At 37.1% G+C, this 15,079-nt stretch overlaps 1 protein-coding gene across 2 annotated transcripts; it reads right to left on the reverse strand.

Annotated features, from left to right (window-relative positions):
* Positions 1-2,983: 2,983 nt before the first annotated feature.
* TMEM128 (transmembrane protein 128) lies at positions 2,984-14,808 on the reverse strand. 2 transcript variants are annotated; one of them, XM_067530318.1, is made up of 5 exons: positions 14,679-14,808; positions 12,348-12,486; positions 9,318-9,479; positions 7,409-7,518; positions 2,984-5,565 (listed from the first exon to the last, which is right to left on the reverse strand). In XM_067530318.1, the coding sequence occupies exons 1-4, from the start codon at positions 14,794-14,796 to the stop codon at positions 7,419-7,421; spliced, it is 519 nt and encodes a 172-aa protein (XP_067386419.1). In that variant the 5' UTR covers positions 14,797-14,808; the 3' UTR covers positions 2,984-5,565; positions 7,409-7,418. The 2 variants fall into 2 exon arrangements, with proteins under 2 accessions (XP_067386419.1, XP_067386418.1); XM_067530317.1 differs by having other exon boundaries at positions 12,348-12,489.
* Positions 14,809-15,079: the final 271 nt, after the last annotated feature.

Raw genomic sequence — 15,079 nt, forward strand, 5'->3', positions numbered from 1 at the left:
TGCAGCAGAAACAAAGTATTTTCACTTGAGAAAAATGTAAATACTGGCATTCACTCCATCCTAAAGGCTGAAAATATATCTACTTAATGTAGTAGATTACATTGTGCCATTTATAAAGCTTGTGTTGACATCAAAAGTTGAGATGTTTTACCAGATTCTGTTTCTAGTTTAAAAAACACATCAGCACCTTTTAACTCATTAAAGTTTGAGGGCTTACTGATGAAATTGTTTAAACGATTTTAATAGATTATAGTAAATGCAGGCATTACCATAGGTTATCAATTTCAGATTTTAAATGTGTTTAAGAAACTTATTTAACTTTAATTAATATACCCTGCATTTTAGGAAGAAACCACCACCTTTTTCTCCTCATCCTTCAACATGTTATACCAACTGACTCTGCCCAGCTGTTGTCTATTTTAGACTTAGGGGCTTGTCTACACTACAAATGCTTTGCGGCTATAGCACTCTTCACAACTCAGTTCACACACAATTCAAGGATGCTGATAAATACAGAGAACCATGAGCATGATTAAAGGATTAAAAAATATGCTTCATAGTGAAACTCAAGAAGCTCAATCTATTTATCTTAACAAATAGAAGATTAAGCAGTGACTCACTCAGTCTACATGGGGAACAAATGTTTGAAAGTGGCTCTAATTTAGCAGAGAAAAGGTACAACAAAGATCCAATGGCTGGAAGTTGAAGACAAATTCAGAATGGAAATAAGGCACAGTGAGGGTAATTAGCTATTGGAAGAGTTTACCAAGGGGTATGGTGGATTCTCCATCATTGGCAACTTTAAAAAATATCCAATCTTGATATAAAAAAAGTCATACTCTAAAGGAATTGTCTTGAGGAAGTTCTATGGCCTGTATTACACAGGAGGACAGAGTGGATCCCCTTCTGGCCCCGGACTCTATTAACGTGTCATGAAAGTCTAACATTTACACAAGTGTGGCTCTGACAAAACCCATGGCTGTGGAAGTGCTGGTGGCAGAATTTAACTTCCAAAATGTTTAATCTATAATCCAGAAATCAGTAAAATATTCATAGCCAGTGTCTTAACATTTCCTACCACCACCGTGTGTACGCTACTAGTACTTACCCCAACACCTACAAAGATGCAAGATGAGTGAGCAGCTAGGACAAGTATTTCATAAACTTCTACATGGCCAACTGCAAAACAACTCTTCTACACATGGACAAGACCCTGGCTTCAATGAATTTGTTCCAACTGGTTATATGGAATATTTATATCATCTTAGTATCTGTAATAAACTAGCAATCAAGTTTTGGTAAATAAGGTATTCCAACCATTTAGAATTTCAGACCCAGTTCAAGGATGCAGTTGAACATACACCTCGCTGTAACCTACTCCTCATAATTTGGGTGTAAAAAAAGTAATAGAGGGAATGATCTCACACTTGAGGTATAAGTTCTGTTTGGATAGTCCAGCCCAGGAGGCTGCTGGTTAGTGAACACTTCATAAAATTTAACTCTGATCAACTTTGGGTCACTTCTGAAAACATTAGTGGATCAGTACATTTACTATCCTTTACCATCAGTGAGATGGCTTGGAGGACCTTCCTACTAAGTCTAAGTGCAGTATTAAAAAGTTATGAGCCCATCTTGTATTTAATTTAGGACTATCTGGGCCCAAAGAGTTAAATGTTAGCAGATCTCAAACTTTCCAACACTAAACAAGATTCAGGGTTTGGTATACCTTCACCTACTTAGTACCATGACACTATTAAAAATCTATTAACCTTTTAATAAAGTGCAGCAAAGATAGTCATAGCATTTGAAATGTAAAGTAAAGGGTTTCATTGTAACAACATCCTTTGTTCCCTTTCCTTTTAGCAGGAGACAATGCTCTTGTCCCCTCTCTTTTGATGGTCTCTTCCATAGTATTAAAGATAGCCATAACTGTTCTTTTTGAAAAAGAGGTTAGTTGAGATGGGCTGGAGCTGCTGCTGTTAAAAGTCCAATCCTGTTTCCTAAAAGGCAAAACAAGACAAACACACAAAAGGGAAAAGAGAATAGCAAAGACAGAAAATACAGCTTCCATCTCTGACTTTCACATGCAAACTTGCTCCTGGAAAAATGCAGGTACAGCACTGGGTGTTATAAGCCACTTTGAAATCTGGCAAAATTGTACCTGCAACAGGGCGTTTAGGCGTTACATTTCTAGTTACACACTTACACCAGTGTTGAAAGATATGCAGCCTTGACCAGCTAAGAGAGATTCTTTTAGACAAAAGGAAAGATGAGGGATACAAAAGAGAAAAAATAAAGTAGTGCACGCATGTGTGCACAAGAGAGAGAGACATCCCCCCCTTCCAGTAGAGATTTACCTGGAGCAGGTAGACGTGGAGATATCTTATGTCCCTCTCTCTGTTCCAGGCTGCTCAGAACCTCTCTCTGGATTAGGACAAAAGATCCTGTACCCCAGGAAATGGTGGTGGTGGCAGCCATGATAGGTAAGCTCTACTCCTTCCCCTTCTCTTGTTTTTCTATCAGCCAGCATTTCCACAAAAGTTGCTTTTTGAGGACCTCAGAAGGGAGTGATGTGTAGAATATCTCATTCCCTTATTATTTTGCCTACCAGTTTGCTTAATTTTCAATACACTAATTTTGGTCCATTGATTTCTGATCCCACACTTTCGTTTACCACATATGATCTTAACAGTCCTTGAATTGTAGCGGTAGGCCTCTTTGTTTGGACTAATTTCATAACCACTCTGCCTCCCCAACATTTATTATAGATAACACTTTATGAACTTTCATTTATTTTACAGTCAAACTCGTAATTAGGGTAAATTCATAGGTCCATTACCTGCTTCACAAATCTACTTGTTTATGGTGTTAGAGAACACAGTAATCAGATTTTTTAAGCAATTAAGTACTGAAAATGAATCAGTCATCTCTATATAATATTTTTATTAAAAGCTTCCAGTCAGAATAACTTCGTAAAATTAAGTGTGCTGTATAGTGTTTTATTAATGAAAAAATACAATTTACATTTAAAGTAATAGATTTATGTAATTGATGTATACAATGACAGAACTACTATCCCTGAGCAAAACATTTGAAGTATGATAAACAAAATGCATCTCAAATTAATATATAAATACAGAAACTGTGGGAATTTTTCGTCAAGAAAAGTTGAAAACTCTGAGCCTGTGGAAAGTCTCCCTTTTAATATTTGAGAAAAATATTCTAGCTCTCATTAGATCTGCAAGGCTAAAATTAAGTGACTTACTCAAGCTGTCAATTTATTGTACCAGCTCGACAAATAATCTAAGTATAATTTTAATTTGATGGGTCACGTATGTTGCATGCTTTCAGTAATATGTTTGCCCTCAATGAAGCAATTTGTTTAGGCCAGATTAGAGTATATAAGAATGATGGCTATTCCCATAAGCCACTAGATGTTGACAAACTTCATATACTGTGGAACTAGCACTAGTACTGATTCTATAACTTGAGTTATGAATATTTATACAAGTTAAATGATTTAGCCTCTAGTCATTATATGCTGTCTAGCCATCCCAGATTTCAAGTAACAATCACAAGGAATAATTTCAGTACATAGTAGATTTGAGTTGAAGTTTTAAAATGCTTGGTTTTGGTTGTATCTTAGACTAAGTACTCTACACAGTCTGGGTGGTTAATTGCTGTAGTTTTCTAGAAAAATATTTGTTAATCTTAACCAAAATGAATTACCAGTTTTACATTCCCATTGTTCCATGACTAGTGGCCTTTAAATTATTAGTTTTTCCCTCTTATTGAGAAAAGAAAGGGATATCTGATTAATAGGCACTCTTCCGCATAATATAAAAAATTAATTTAACAGCAGATAGTGAGGAGGAATGGTGAATACAGTGTAATTTAAAAATTCCCACAATCCTGTATCAGAGAAGCAAACATCATGAGAATAAGCTGCACTTGTACTTTTCACAACTTACTGTCTCTTGGAAAAAACTCAAAATTAAGTGTCTGAACTGGCAAAGAAATGTGTACTAATACTTTATGGATAAATCATTTTTCTAGACATAGAGCACATTTTCTGTTGTAGTATGGTGTACACTGCTGGCAAAATCTGGCTATAGAGCCACTATATTTGGCAACGAGAGGATCACACCACACAGAGGGAACCTCTAGAGCATCTCAGAGGAATGGGTGCCACTAATTTATGCCAGGACACTAAAGTTGTTAACAGTGCTACCAGGAAAAAGGGTATGCAAACATGAGGGCTACACCACTTTTGAAGGCCCCTTCCCATACCTGCATGTGTTTTTTTTGCTACTGCAGATAATCTAGCCCTGAAGTTTTAATGGAGGTAAAGCCATAGGCAACAGCACAGAATATTTCTTTAAAGAAAACATATGGCATACCAGAAGTTTATAAACATAGTGAATCAGGTGCAGTCAGATTGACCGATTCCATATGCCAATAGTTTAGCAGAAGATACACGAACAAAAAACGAACTGATGGACAGGGATAAGCCTGAGTTAGAATTGCCATCTACTGTAGGATTACTTTTAGAATTCAAATGGAATGAGTAATTATGTTTAAAAATGGTTTAATTATGTTAATGTGTACAAAATTGAAATCAAAATCAAGTATTTCCAAGTCAATTGATTTTTATTTTTAGACAAAATTCATTTAAGAATACACCACTCACTTGTTACCTACTTTTGTAATACTATACATAAACTTTGTCAAGAAATAATGGGCAGAGTCATAAGTTTTGGATCACTAAAATAGGTTCTACATTACTGCCTTTATATACTTTTTTGATAAAAGTCAACTGACTGACAAGCCATTGGCTGAGATCTTACAAAACTTTTGAGTTTAAATAGAGATTCTCAGAATTATTTTTTAAAAGGTCTTATAGTTTCCTTTTAAACTAATTCCAGTGCTCTGTGGCCCTATAATTTGAAACAGTGAGCTCTTGACATACAAAGCTTAAGGGAGCAAACTTACAAAAAAATATTGGAGGGCCAACAGTTTACAATCAATTTCAAATTAGACCCTGTACACAAACTTATACTGCACTATGATTTGATGAGTTTGCATCATTAAATTCAATACACAATTCAGAGGTTATGTTCAGAATTTACTTGCGCTGTTCAAGTTGAAAGTCCTGATAAATGTCAACTATTCAGAAGAGATATGTAATCCAACTCACTTCCCACTCTTCCAGGCATCTGCTACTAAAAACATACCAATCTATGACTCTTTATCAATATGTTAATTTGACCAGTTCTTTAATTCAGCCTAATAGCTTCTGGGCATTGCAGCACGTGCACCTCTTTCCCCCCCCCTGCAATATCCAACGATACACAGCTAGTGACTGACGGAACAGGCATGAACTGCAAATTGGTTTGCTTTTGTAAATGTGAATCAGATTCTTAATGTAATATTAAAGATGTTTTTGAAATACAATATTGCATGTTTTTCAGCCAAAGTTCACAGGGAACCCAGAGTATTTAAAGTCTGCACATAGTGTAGTGAACCAAGTTAGTTACCTCCTTGCAAAGGCAGATTTCTTGACACCTAGAAACTCAAAGAAAAGGAAGGATTAGTTATAATATTTTTGCTCTTTTATGCAAACAAAAGCAAATCAGCATTACATATTGTCAGAATTAAATATCTTATAGGTGCTAGCATTAAAGTTATCAGAGATTGACACTAAAAGAGGGCACATTACATTCTTTATCATAGTATTCACGTAAAGGCATGCTGGCCTTCTTAGAGGGTGGGACCAACAGGACAAGTAAACTTGCTAGGCTACCCTCTAACAAAGTCAGCCAGCAAACCAGCTTCTCTATAAGGGGAACTCTCATTGGATAATTCAGGTGTCTGTTGCACAGGACAGTTAATAAAGAGCCAGGCTAAACAGAAGAGGGCCTCTTTCTTAGCTTCACCGTCCACCAGCTGGTATGAACTGTTTTTGCTGAATTGGCATGGATATGTTTAGTTTGTGTTCTGCAGCTTGGATTTTTGTTTATTTGTTTTACTTTCAAATGATCAAAACTTTGGGTGATAGGTCCTGTCAGATGCCCTATTCAGCAGGGTAGTTGTCTCAAATCTACAAGGGGAAAACTCTTTTCCCATAGAAAAGAGGGCTGACATGCAGGGTGCCTGAGCCATCTCATGAGGCTTGGTGGTTTCTCAAGCCACTCTGGATTGCAGACCAAGAAAGGCCTCTGTTTAAGTGGGCAGGATGAGACCTAAAATTGTATGCTCTGAATTTGAGTATCAAAAAAAGGAGAGAAATGGTAAAAAAATGGGTATCAATAAGTTTTCTCCTTTTTCCTTTGCTACCAGGACAGAATGCCCCCAGAAGCAATCCTGTTCTAATTTAATGAAGTTACAGCCACTTGGCCAAAAGTTCCAGATCTCTAAATTCATTGTTCCTCACTACTTACAACTCAGATTGACAATGTTTTAGTGGGGGGTGGGAGGGAGACGGGACTCCCCTCAGTTACCAGAGCATGTGTATCTTATTTCCCATATTCCAAAGCTTGTGGGAGAAATGGAGGAGGAAAGCTAAAAGTTTCCACTGTCCTTGAATGAGAGAGGTGCAGGAAGGAAAAGGTTGAGGTGAAGAATTCATATTCCTTGAGGGAAAAGAAAACTGCAATGTTCTTCTCAAGTCACTAGTGCTCTAATACCACATTTATAAGGAGCACTGGGAATTTTAGTAGACTCTGGTCCAAATTCTTCCCTCAGATATTGACATAACATTTTAGTTAGGGACTTTGTTTTTTGCATATTTGCCAATATATGCATTTTAATGGCATATTGGGAACAACTTAATTCTTCAGAAGGTGGCAATGGTTCCACCTCACTCCAATGCTCTATACAGAGAGCATGCTTTGTAATTCCTGCTTCTAGTCCCTAACGCTTTTAGTAGCTGCCACTTCTCCTTTCAACCAGCTGAAACACCAGTACAGTGTGCACTCACCTACGCACCACTCCATTCTCAGTCAACCAGCAGTCCATCTCCCTGCCAGACCACTTAATCCTATTCCGTAGTCCATTTCTTTCCTACACTATGGCCAAAGCACCACCAAGACACACACTTATACCACCACCTACCCAACATCTCTACCCACTAGTTCCAACACAGGTGTGACAAATTCCAACCCTGGTTCATTCCTGAATTATTTTTCAACTTTCAGGAATAAAGAGGGGGAAAAGGATTAGTTTATAGGATGTAAAAACTGCATATTTCGTATAAGGACTAATTTACAGACAAGATATATTGACTATACTTGTTAAAGTGCTGTTTCTTGCATCTCTGTTAGAGTGCAATTGATTTGTTGAATGAATGAGTTCGTGTAATTCAAAATACAGGTTTGTGGATGTACATAGATATTTAAAAGTGTGTTACCTTAGTGGATTTATCCCAGCAGTGACACAAGCATCACAACACCCATAAACTGAGTGAACAGCAACAGAGGGGTGAGAAATGACCATACAGGCCACAAGGCAATGTTGAAACTGGAAATAAAACCAAGAAATGTAAATGTTTTTAGTAGTTCTGACATCATGTACTATGTCCTGCACATATTTGGCATATTGTACCAGAAGTAGTAAGATTAAGGACTCAACTCCCCAAGCTTGAAAGAGAAATTTTATTTGAAAATAGTATTGTAATAAATTCTCTTCTTCTGCCATACAATTAAATAATCTTTATTATGGTCTGAAAGACAACTAAGAGTGGCACGATGTTATTACACACCTTTGCCTCTATTCCTTGGTTTACTAGAAACCCCTCCCCCCCAAAAAAACAGCTATAAATAATTGTCCTATACAACAAATATCACAGCCATGGAAAAGAGAGCATCATCATACAGGACTTTTAATTTAAGGCTTTTTACTGTCTGTATTTATGTAGGAAATAAGACTAGCAGTTTGATTTTCAGATAGCTTTTTATAACTGCTAGTGTTCAGGGTTTTTAGACCTTCCAGCTAAGCAGACTTGATTATGAATTACCTGACAGAGAACTCCAAGATATTCTTGGATAATCTGAGCATAAGATTTGACTTCAGCAACAAAAACAGAAATTTTAAGCCAAGTGTGACCATTTATCTTCTTTTACCCTCCCCTTTATTCTCAACTTTTTCTGCAAATGTGTCATAAGGTCACCTACAGGCACTGTCTGAAAACTCATGCAATCAAAATTGACTCCATCTTTTTTAAACTGAATTGGAAAGCAAAGGAAACACAAACTTGTTGTTTTGCAGATTTCTTTTTCTGCCCCTATGCCCAATTGCTAAACTTATTCCCAGTTTTATAAAGCAAGGTCAGGCTTTAACATTTCAGTAAGAGACAAGTTATAAAAACCCTTGAAAAATAATCTTTCCAAAAAAGTCACAGCTAAGAGCACATATTGAAATTTTTCTACATATGCAGTGTTCTGCAAGTTTGAGAAAAGCTATCTGTATTGACCACCAATTTGGCTATAAAGCAATTTGAGACAGTTTCCACTTTGAAAAAAAGTGTGTACAGAGAATATTTAGTTTTGTCTAGCTTGGTCTAGGCTAGTCTAACTAGCTTGGTTAGTTATATACTTTATCATCTCAGCTTTATTTGTAACAATCATCTTTAAATTAACAAGACTAGCTAAAGGCTTTCCTATCTTCATAACATCTGGGGAAAAAATAGAAAATCCAGTATGCCCAGAAGTGCACTTAATTTACAATTTCAACCATTACTGACCTCAGCTCCAGTCTGCAATCACAGCTTTCCAACAATTAGGAGTTCACTTTTTCAATTAAAGGAAAATGCAACCAAAAATGATGCAAGTGTGATGTCTAAAATTCTTGTTTCAGCAGTTTTGTTCTCTTCATAGGTTTTAACCTAGCATTTGTTTACTCTGTCAATGATGTACTCTGTCTTATTTTTTATATAAGAGATTTTGTTTTAAGGTTTTTAGGGACCTGGCCTTATGTCTACTACCTTTACTAAAAGACAGTAAATTACTCCATGAGTAAGACATTTGATTTATAGGAGACTACTCATGAAACAAGGTACTAGTAAACATGAATAAGGATGGCAGAATCTGGTCCATGGTATCCATGAATGATAAAAATGGAAATAAGGACTTTATGCTAAATAGAACTAATTCAGATTGTGAGCAACATTTCTGGAATGGATCAAAATCTACAGAAGCGACCATTCCATCGGTGTCCACCAGTGCTGCTAAATTTGAGAGCCTGTTGGCGTTACCATTGGTAATCCCTCTTCAGGTTTTGAAAAGCTATTTTTTGTGTATTTCTGCAGAACTTTAACTTACCAAACTGCTGCTGCAATAAAAGTGGCAGTTGTGATAGGTATCAGTACTGGATACTGAGCATCATAGTCCTCAATTCCACAATACCACTCCAGATATATTATGCAGTAAAAAGCAATAGCTAAGCTTGCAACTAACAAACAGCTGCCAAGAACAAAGCACCAACTGCAAAGAAATAAATATCAATTAGGTACAGCCAAATTTAAATTTGCATGTTATTATCCATCACAGTATTATCTAATTCACAGCAGTGTCTTACTTCATAGATTTAAAAAAAAAATTAAAAAAAAATCTTTAGACACCCCCTCTTGCTGACATTGATATATTGGCAAAAGTACAGTAGAACCTCAGCGTTAAACACCTTGGAATGAAAGTTGTTTGTAATTCCGAACAAAATAATGGTTGTTCCTTCAAAAGTTTACAACTGAACATTGACTTAATACAGGTTTGAAACTTTACTATGCAAGAGAAAAATGCTGCTTTAAACCATCTTAATTTAAATTAAACAAGCACAGAACGTTTCCTTATCTTGTCAATCTTTTTCTAAACTTTCTTTTTTGTTTTTAGAATTCACATTTAACACAGGTTCTACTGTATTTAGCTTAGACCTGGCCATGTTCCCAAGTGAGAGAATAATCCTACATTTGTATTTTATGACAGTTTATATGTCTAGATCTTATATGACGTGAAGTTCTGAGCTCTTTATTGAACGTTATCAAACAGAAGCCTTCCTGAATTAACTAAAGTTTAATTCCACTTTAGTTCTGCTATATTGCAACCCTTAGAAAAGTTACCTTTTTAAAATACACTGCATTACCTTGTTTTCAATTGCTAAACTGCAGTATTTTTTCAGTTAGATCATTCTCAGACTGAAAATTAGTAAAAGGTTTTAATAAACTTTCACATCTATAAACTCAAATTACAGAATTCTAATAGAGTCAAACAGTTTAATACACTGGCTAAACAAAACCATAATGAAAAATTATTTCAAAGCTAGGGATAACAGTGTATGGAACTCAAGGGTATAGAACTTAGAAAGCTACAAATTATGGACTACAGAAATTTTCTTCTGGAATAAAGGATGGGAAAAAGACAACTAGAAGTAAACAAATTTTATTATTTTCTGGTGAAATATGTCCAAATAAAGTTCCAATGTGCTCAACTTCACAAATGAAGTGAATTTATATTATCTCACTTAAATTTACTAAACCACAATGGACAGCAGAGCAACTGTATTTGTTCAAGAGATCACCTGTTCTGAAATATTGTAGCAAAGCTCTTAGATGTGCATTAGTAGATACGAAGGGACACTTGGGACCTTATCCTGCAAGTTGCTAAGTGCTATGAAATCATTGGGAATTGAGAACAGCTCAGTACAGAACTGGACCCTCAACCACATTTGTGGACAGATTTCCAAAAATGCTCATCATCCACCGGCTTCTACTGAAAACAATGTAAAAGTGTTAGGCATAACTAGAGTATAGAAATGCACTTTCTATTCTATTCAGAAAGAAAGTTATTGATCTGATCCTAAACAATTTTTAAATTTAAAGAAAAAATACACATCAGAAAACAAGTTGATATTAAATTTCATGACCTCTGCTCTGTAAACTTCTCTGTTATGGATTTTAAATCTGTTCATATGTGGTGGAACAGTTACAGGTGTATGCATGGATGAGAAGAGTTAAGGGAGTGAGAATCAATAATAAAAGTGAGATTACCCAAAATCCTACAGGGATTGCATTTGTTTAAAACTAATTTAATAAGGAACTAGGATCTGTTTAATAAAAAAAGTATAGTAAAGAAGGCAAACCTAATCCATCCAATGATTGTGTATGAAAGCTCTTATCAGCAACAATTATCTGGTTGCCTGAAACATAAAACTGTCTATCTAAAATTCACAATGTTTGTCGAATAATGTTTGGCACAAAATTAAGTCACTGTAAGCAGCTACTTCATTAAAAAAAGCTTGCCACCTCTCCTCACCATGATAGCAATGTTCATAAAGAGCCCAGAAAATATCAGCCATATTCAAAGCGGATAACCTAGTAATACACGCATATATGATTAAGAAAAACTTAATTTGCTACAAATCAATTATTATGACTGTGTCTGCTATATGTGCAATGTATAGAATTTACAGATTAGCCCACATAATATTATGTAAGAATTTTAGATTTCCTCCAATATCCCAAAAATTCTCAGTAGGATTAGTTCATGACTTGTATTACCCCTACTTCAAACCAGCTCAAATCTTTACTCCAATTCAGCTGTGAAACTGGAATTTCTATTAACAAGCATGCAGTCTTAGACCCCAATCCTGCAAATACGCACTTTACTGCTATGGGTAGTCCCACTGAAATCAATGCATTATTCATAGTAGTAAAGCTTAAGTGTATGTGTTTGCATGACTGAGGCCATAAAAAATTACTTTAAAAGACCCCAATCCTCAATTTGTTCCTTCAAAACCAATGGATGTTTTGAGTTAATGGTTTCAACTCAACCCCCACAAACAGATTAGCTCTGTAAAGTAATTCCATAGGACAAATTGCCATGAAAATAAATATCTTTTTATCCTTTGGTGTCTAATTATCTTAAATCCAGGTATTATTCCTTCACTTTTACAATTTAATTCCCTTTCCCTCGTAGGAGCAGTACGCCATCCTTGATTAAAGGTGTTAACTCCTTTCAATCTTAATCAATTTTCCAAAAACAGGCAGAAAGTTTAAAACACAGTATGTCCTTCCCAAATAGATAATGAACATGCTTGCTACTCAGTACAGGACCAAAAGACAGAATGCAAATTCTAAATTCTGTTCCCATACATTATAGCAAAATAATGTGCTATCACTAGATTGCTGGGTCCTGTGTTACTGTGTAAGAAAAATCAAACTTGTAAGGAAAAATTCACTTGTTAATTGACCACAAAGATGAAAGCTATTGTAATAATGCAAAAGTTTAAAAATACCATATTTTGTGTATGATGTTGAAGATACACATATAACTTTTCTTTTTAAGAACAAGTTCCCTTACCTATCTGCTTGAATGGTCTCTTTAAGAGTTTTAAAAAATTCAACATAATATGTCACAGCAATTGATGCCAAAATCCAGAATGCAGAGTGAGTATTAAGTCTGGGAAGAGGCTTCTCTTTTTTCTCTATATTTGTAGATTCTTCTGTAAATAAAATCATGAATTATTCTGTTATAACCACCAGTAAATGGAGTATCATTTTATGGAAATTAAATATTACACTTAATCCTTCTAATTCATTCTTCTTTGAAGATTAACGTGTTCACTATAAAAATGTATTTTGAATTTAAAAAGAAGCATTTAAAAAAAGGTTCTGCACATTTCCTGAAATAAAACAAAAACTAAGCAAGGTGCCTTTTGAGAGGGGGAAAAAAAAAATCAAGTAAATAATCAGCATATACTCTGTTTGTGTATCTTTCCAGAAACACTATTTACACTGTTGAAAAGGTTATTAATCACTTAAGAATCATCTATTATAATGAAAGATTATATTCATTTGATATGAAAAACAAACATGGAAAAGTAAGGCCAGTTTTACACGCACTAATTTCTTTGATGTTTGCCCAGAGATCATCTTTCTACCTTCAACTGCATTAATGTCACATGTCAAGTTTTCAATTTCAAGAGCTAGCTTGTTAGCCAGATGATATTAACTGTATTTAGAGCAGTTACAGTAAAAAGAGTGATCACATAGAAATCTAGACTTTTCTACTTCTCTCATCACTGTAATATCTGAGTGCCTTACAAATTTTATAGCAGACAGAATCAATATGAGGACAAAGGAGCATCCGATTTTGAAGGCAAAGGTATATGTAATTTTACATGTGGTGTTGAAGGACCAGCTCATTAAACAAAACACACACACTTAGAATAAAATAAAGTAAACCAAATTGATCATAGAATCATAATATTAGGGTTGGAAAGGGACCTCAGGAAGTCAACTAGTCTAATCCCCTGCTCAGAGCAGGACCAACCCCAGCTAATGGGGCTGATGGGAATACCTGTGGAAGTATTTGTATATTTGAACATTTCATGTATTTTAAGCCTCCTTTATTGAGGCAAGCAAGTTATTTGTAACTGTCCTGGTTTTGCCTCTCTCTGTTCCCTAGTTCAAAACATTCAGTAAAACCCTTGCCATGGTAATGTATTTTACAGAAAAATACAAAGTGAAGTGATTGGCATAATCATTTGCTAAATCTATGAAGATACCATTTACCTAAGCTTACCACTTTGGAACCATCCTTTGTCCCAACTCTTTTTGGTCCACGGTTCCAGGGCCTTTATGTGGCCTATAAACACTAGTTTGTGATCTGATTCTTGTATTCCTCCCCTCCTCTACAATCTAGGGTGTGGGACCTCTTTGAGTTTTTCCACCTCAGTCTCACACCTCAGATTTTTGTACAGGTCTTCCTGCCTCTCTGTCTCCCCCTCCCCCATTAACATTTTAATAGCTTCATAACTAATATGGGGCAGATAATTTTAATAGCTATGCTCCTGTGAAGCTATGTTCATTCATAGCTTCATTAACATTTTAATAGCTTCATAACTAATATGGGGGCAGAGAATACCTTAATGGACAGTGCCAGCTATTAGAACTCACACACAATGGGGCTTTGTCCACGAGATAGCGAGAGGTACAACACCTCCTGGCCCCCCAGAACATACACCCCTACTGTGGATGTAGTTACAGCAGGGCAAATGTGATTTCGCCTACTATAGAAAGGTGATTTCTATGCTTCCTATGGGAAAGGTAGTAACTATACTAACATGAGCCACATTTATACTGGTAGAACAGTGGCCACACTGGGGCTTTTACCGGTGTTACCTACTTCAATTAAACACCCCTAACCGACACACACACCCCTGAAACTTAAATGAAGAGCTGGTTCCGTGTAATACTCCTGGAACTAGGGCACTTTCTCCCCTAGACCATGCATCTACCTCAGACACCGGCAGCCCCGTCTCCTATCTCCACCCTCACCCTGAGGCTCCGTCTCCCTGCCTGTCTCTTTCGGCTTCGTCTGCCCGGCACTCCTGAGTCCCCTCCCCAGCGCTCCCCCCCTCGAAAGCCCCGAAGGCACAGCGCGCTCTAGACAACGTCGCAGAATGGCCGGCACTAGCCAGCGCCCTGCACGTCCCGGATTCCAGAGCGGAGCCTCCCTCCGCCCCGTGGCTGCCCTCAGGCACCGCTCCGCTGCCCCCACTGGAAGGGGGCTAAGCTAGGGGCTGGGGCGCCCAGGCCCTGCCCTCTTCTCCCAAAGTCGTGGGGGAGGAGGGGAGCGCCTTGCCCCGCCTTAAGGGAAGGGGTTCCCCGGGCTCCGGGAATCACCTACCAGCCACTCCCCCGCCCTCAGAGGGAGGCTGTAGCAGCAGCGCCTGGGGCTCTACCTCCTCTCTCAAGTGGCGTCTCAACCGCAGCAGCGGCTCCCTCTCATCCATCCCCGCCGCCATCTTGGGCTGCTCCGGAAGTGACGCCACAAGGAGAAGAAAGCGGCGGAAGTGCCGTAGCAAGCGGGCGAGCGAGCTATAAATGGAAGCCGCGTTTCGTTACACCCAAACAGTTCTAGCTGTTGATTTGAGCGGCTCGCGCTGGTGACTGTTTGTGGGGGAGAGCGTCAGTGTTTGTTGTGTTTCGAGCTAGTTTTCTGCAGTTTGTCCTTTTTTTGTTAAAAATAATAACTTTGGGATTGAGCTTTTGTAGCTTGTCCTAAAAACAGGAGTCTTACAGAGACCC

Source organism: Emydura macquarii, unplaced genomic scaffold, assembly GCF_026122565.2.
Source record: "Emydura macquarii macquarii isolate MOO-44397 ecotype Brisbane River unplaced genomic scaffold, CSIRO-AGI_Emac_v2 contig_3062, whole genome shotgun sequence".
Taxonomy (NCBI): Eukaryota; Metazoa; Chordata; order Testudines; family Chelidae; genus Emydura; species Emydura macquarii.

Bases quoted from the DNA above. Each gene is read 5' to 3' on its own strand.
- TMEM128 (XM_067530317.1), bottom strand. From the start codon at position 14,796: ATGGCGGCGGGGATGGATGAGAGGGAGCCGCTGCTGCGGTTGAGACGC. The intron at 9,480-12,347 runs GTAAGGGAACTT...ATTTCTTTGCAG, and splicing joins GAGACCATTCAAGCAGATAG to TTGGTGCTTTGTTCTTGGCA. The intron at 7,519-9,317 runs GTAAGTTAAAGT...TTTTATTTCCAG, and splicing joins TTTATTGCAGCAGCAGTTTG to TTTCAACATTGCCTTGTGGC.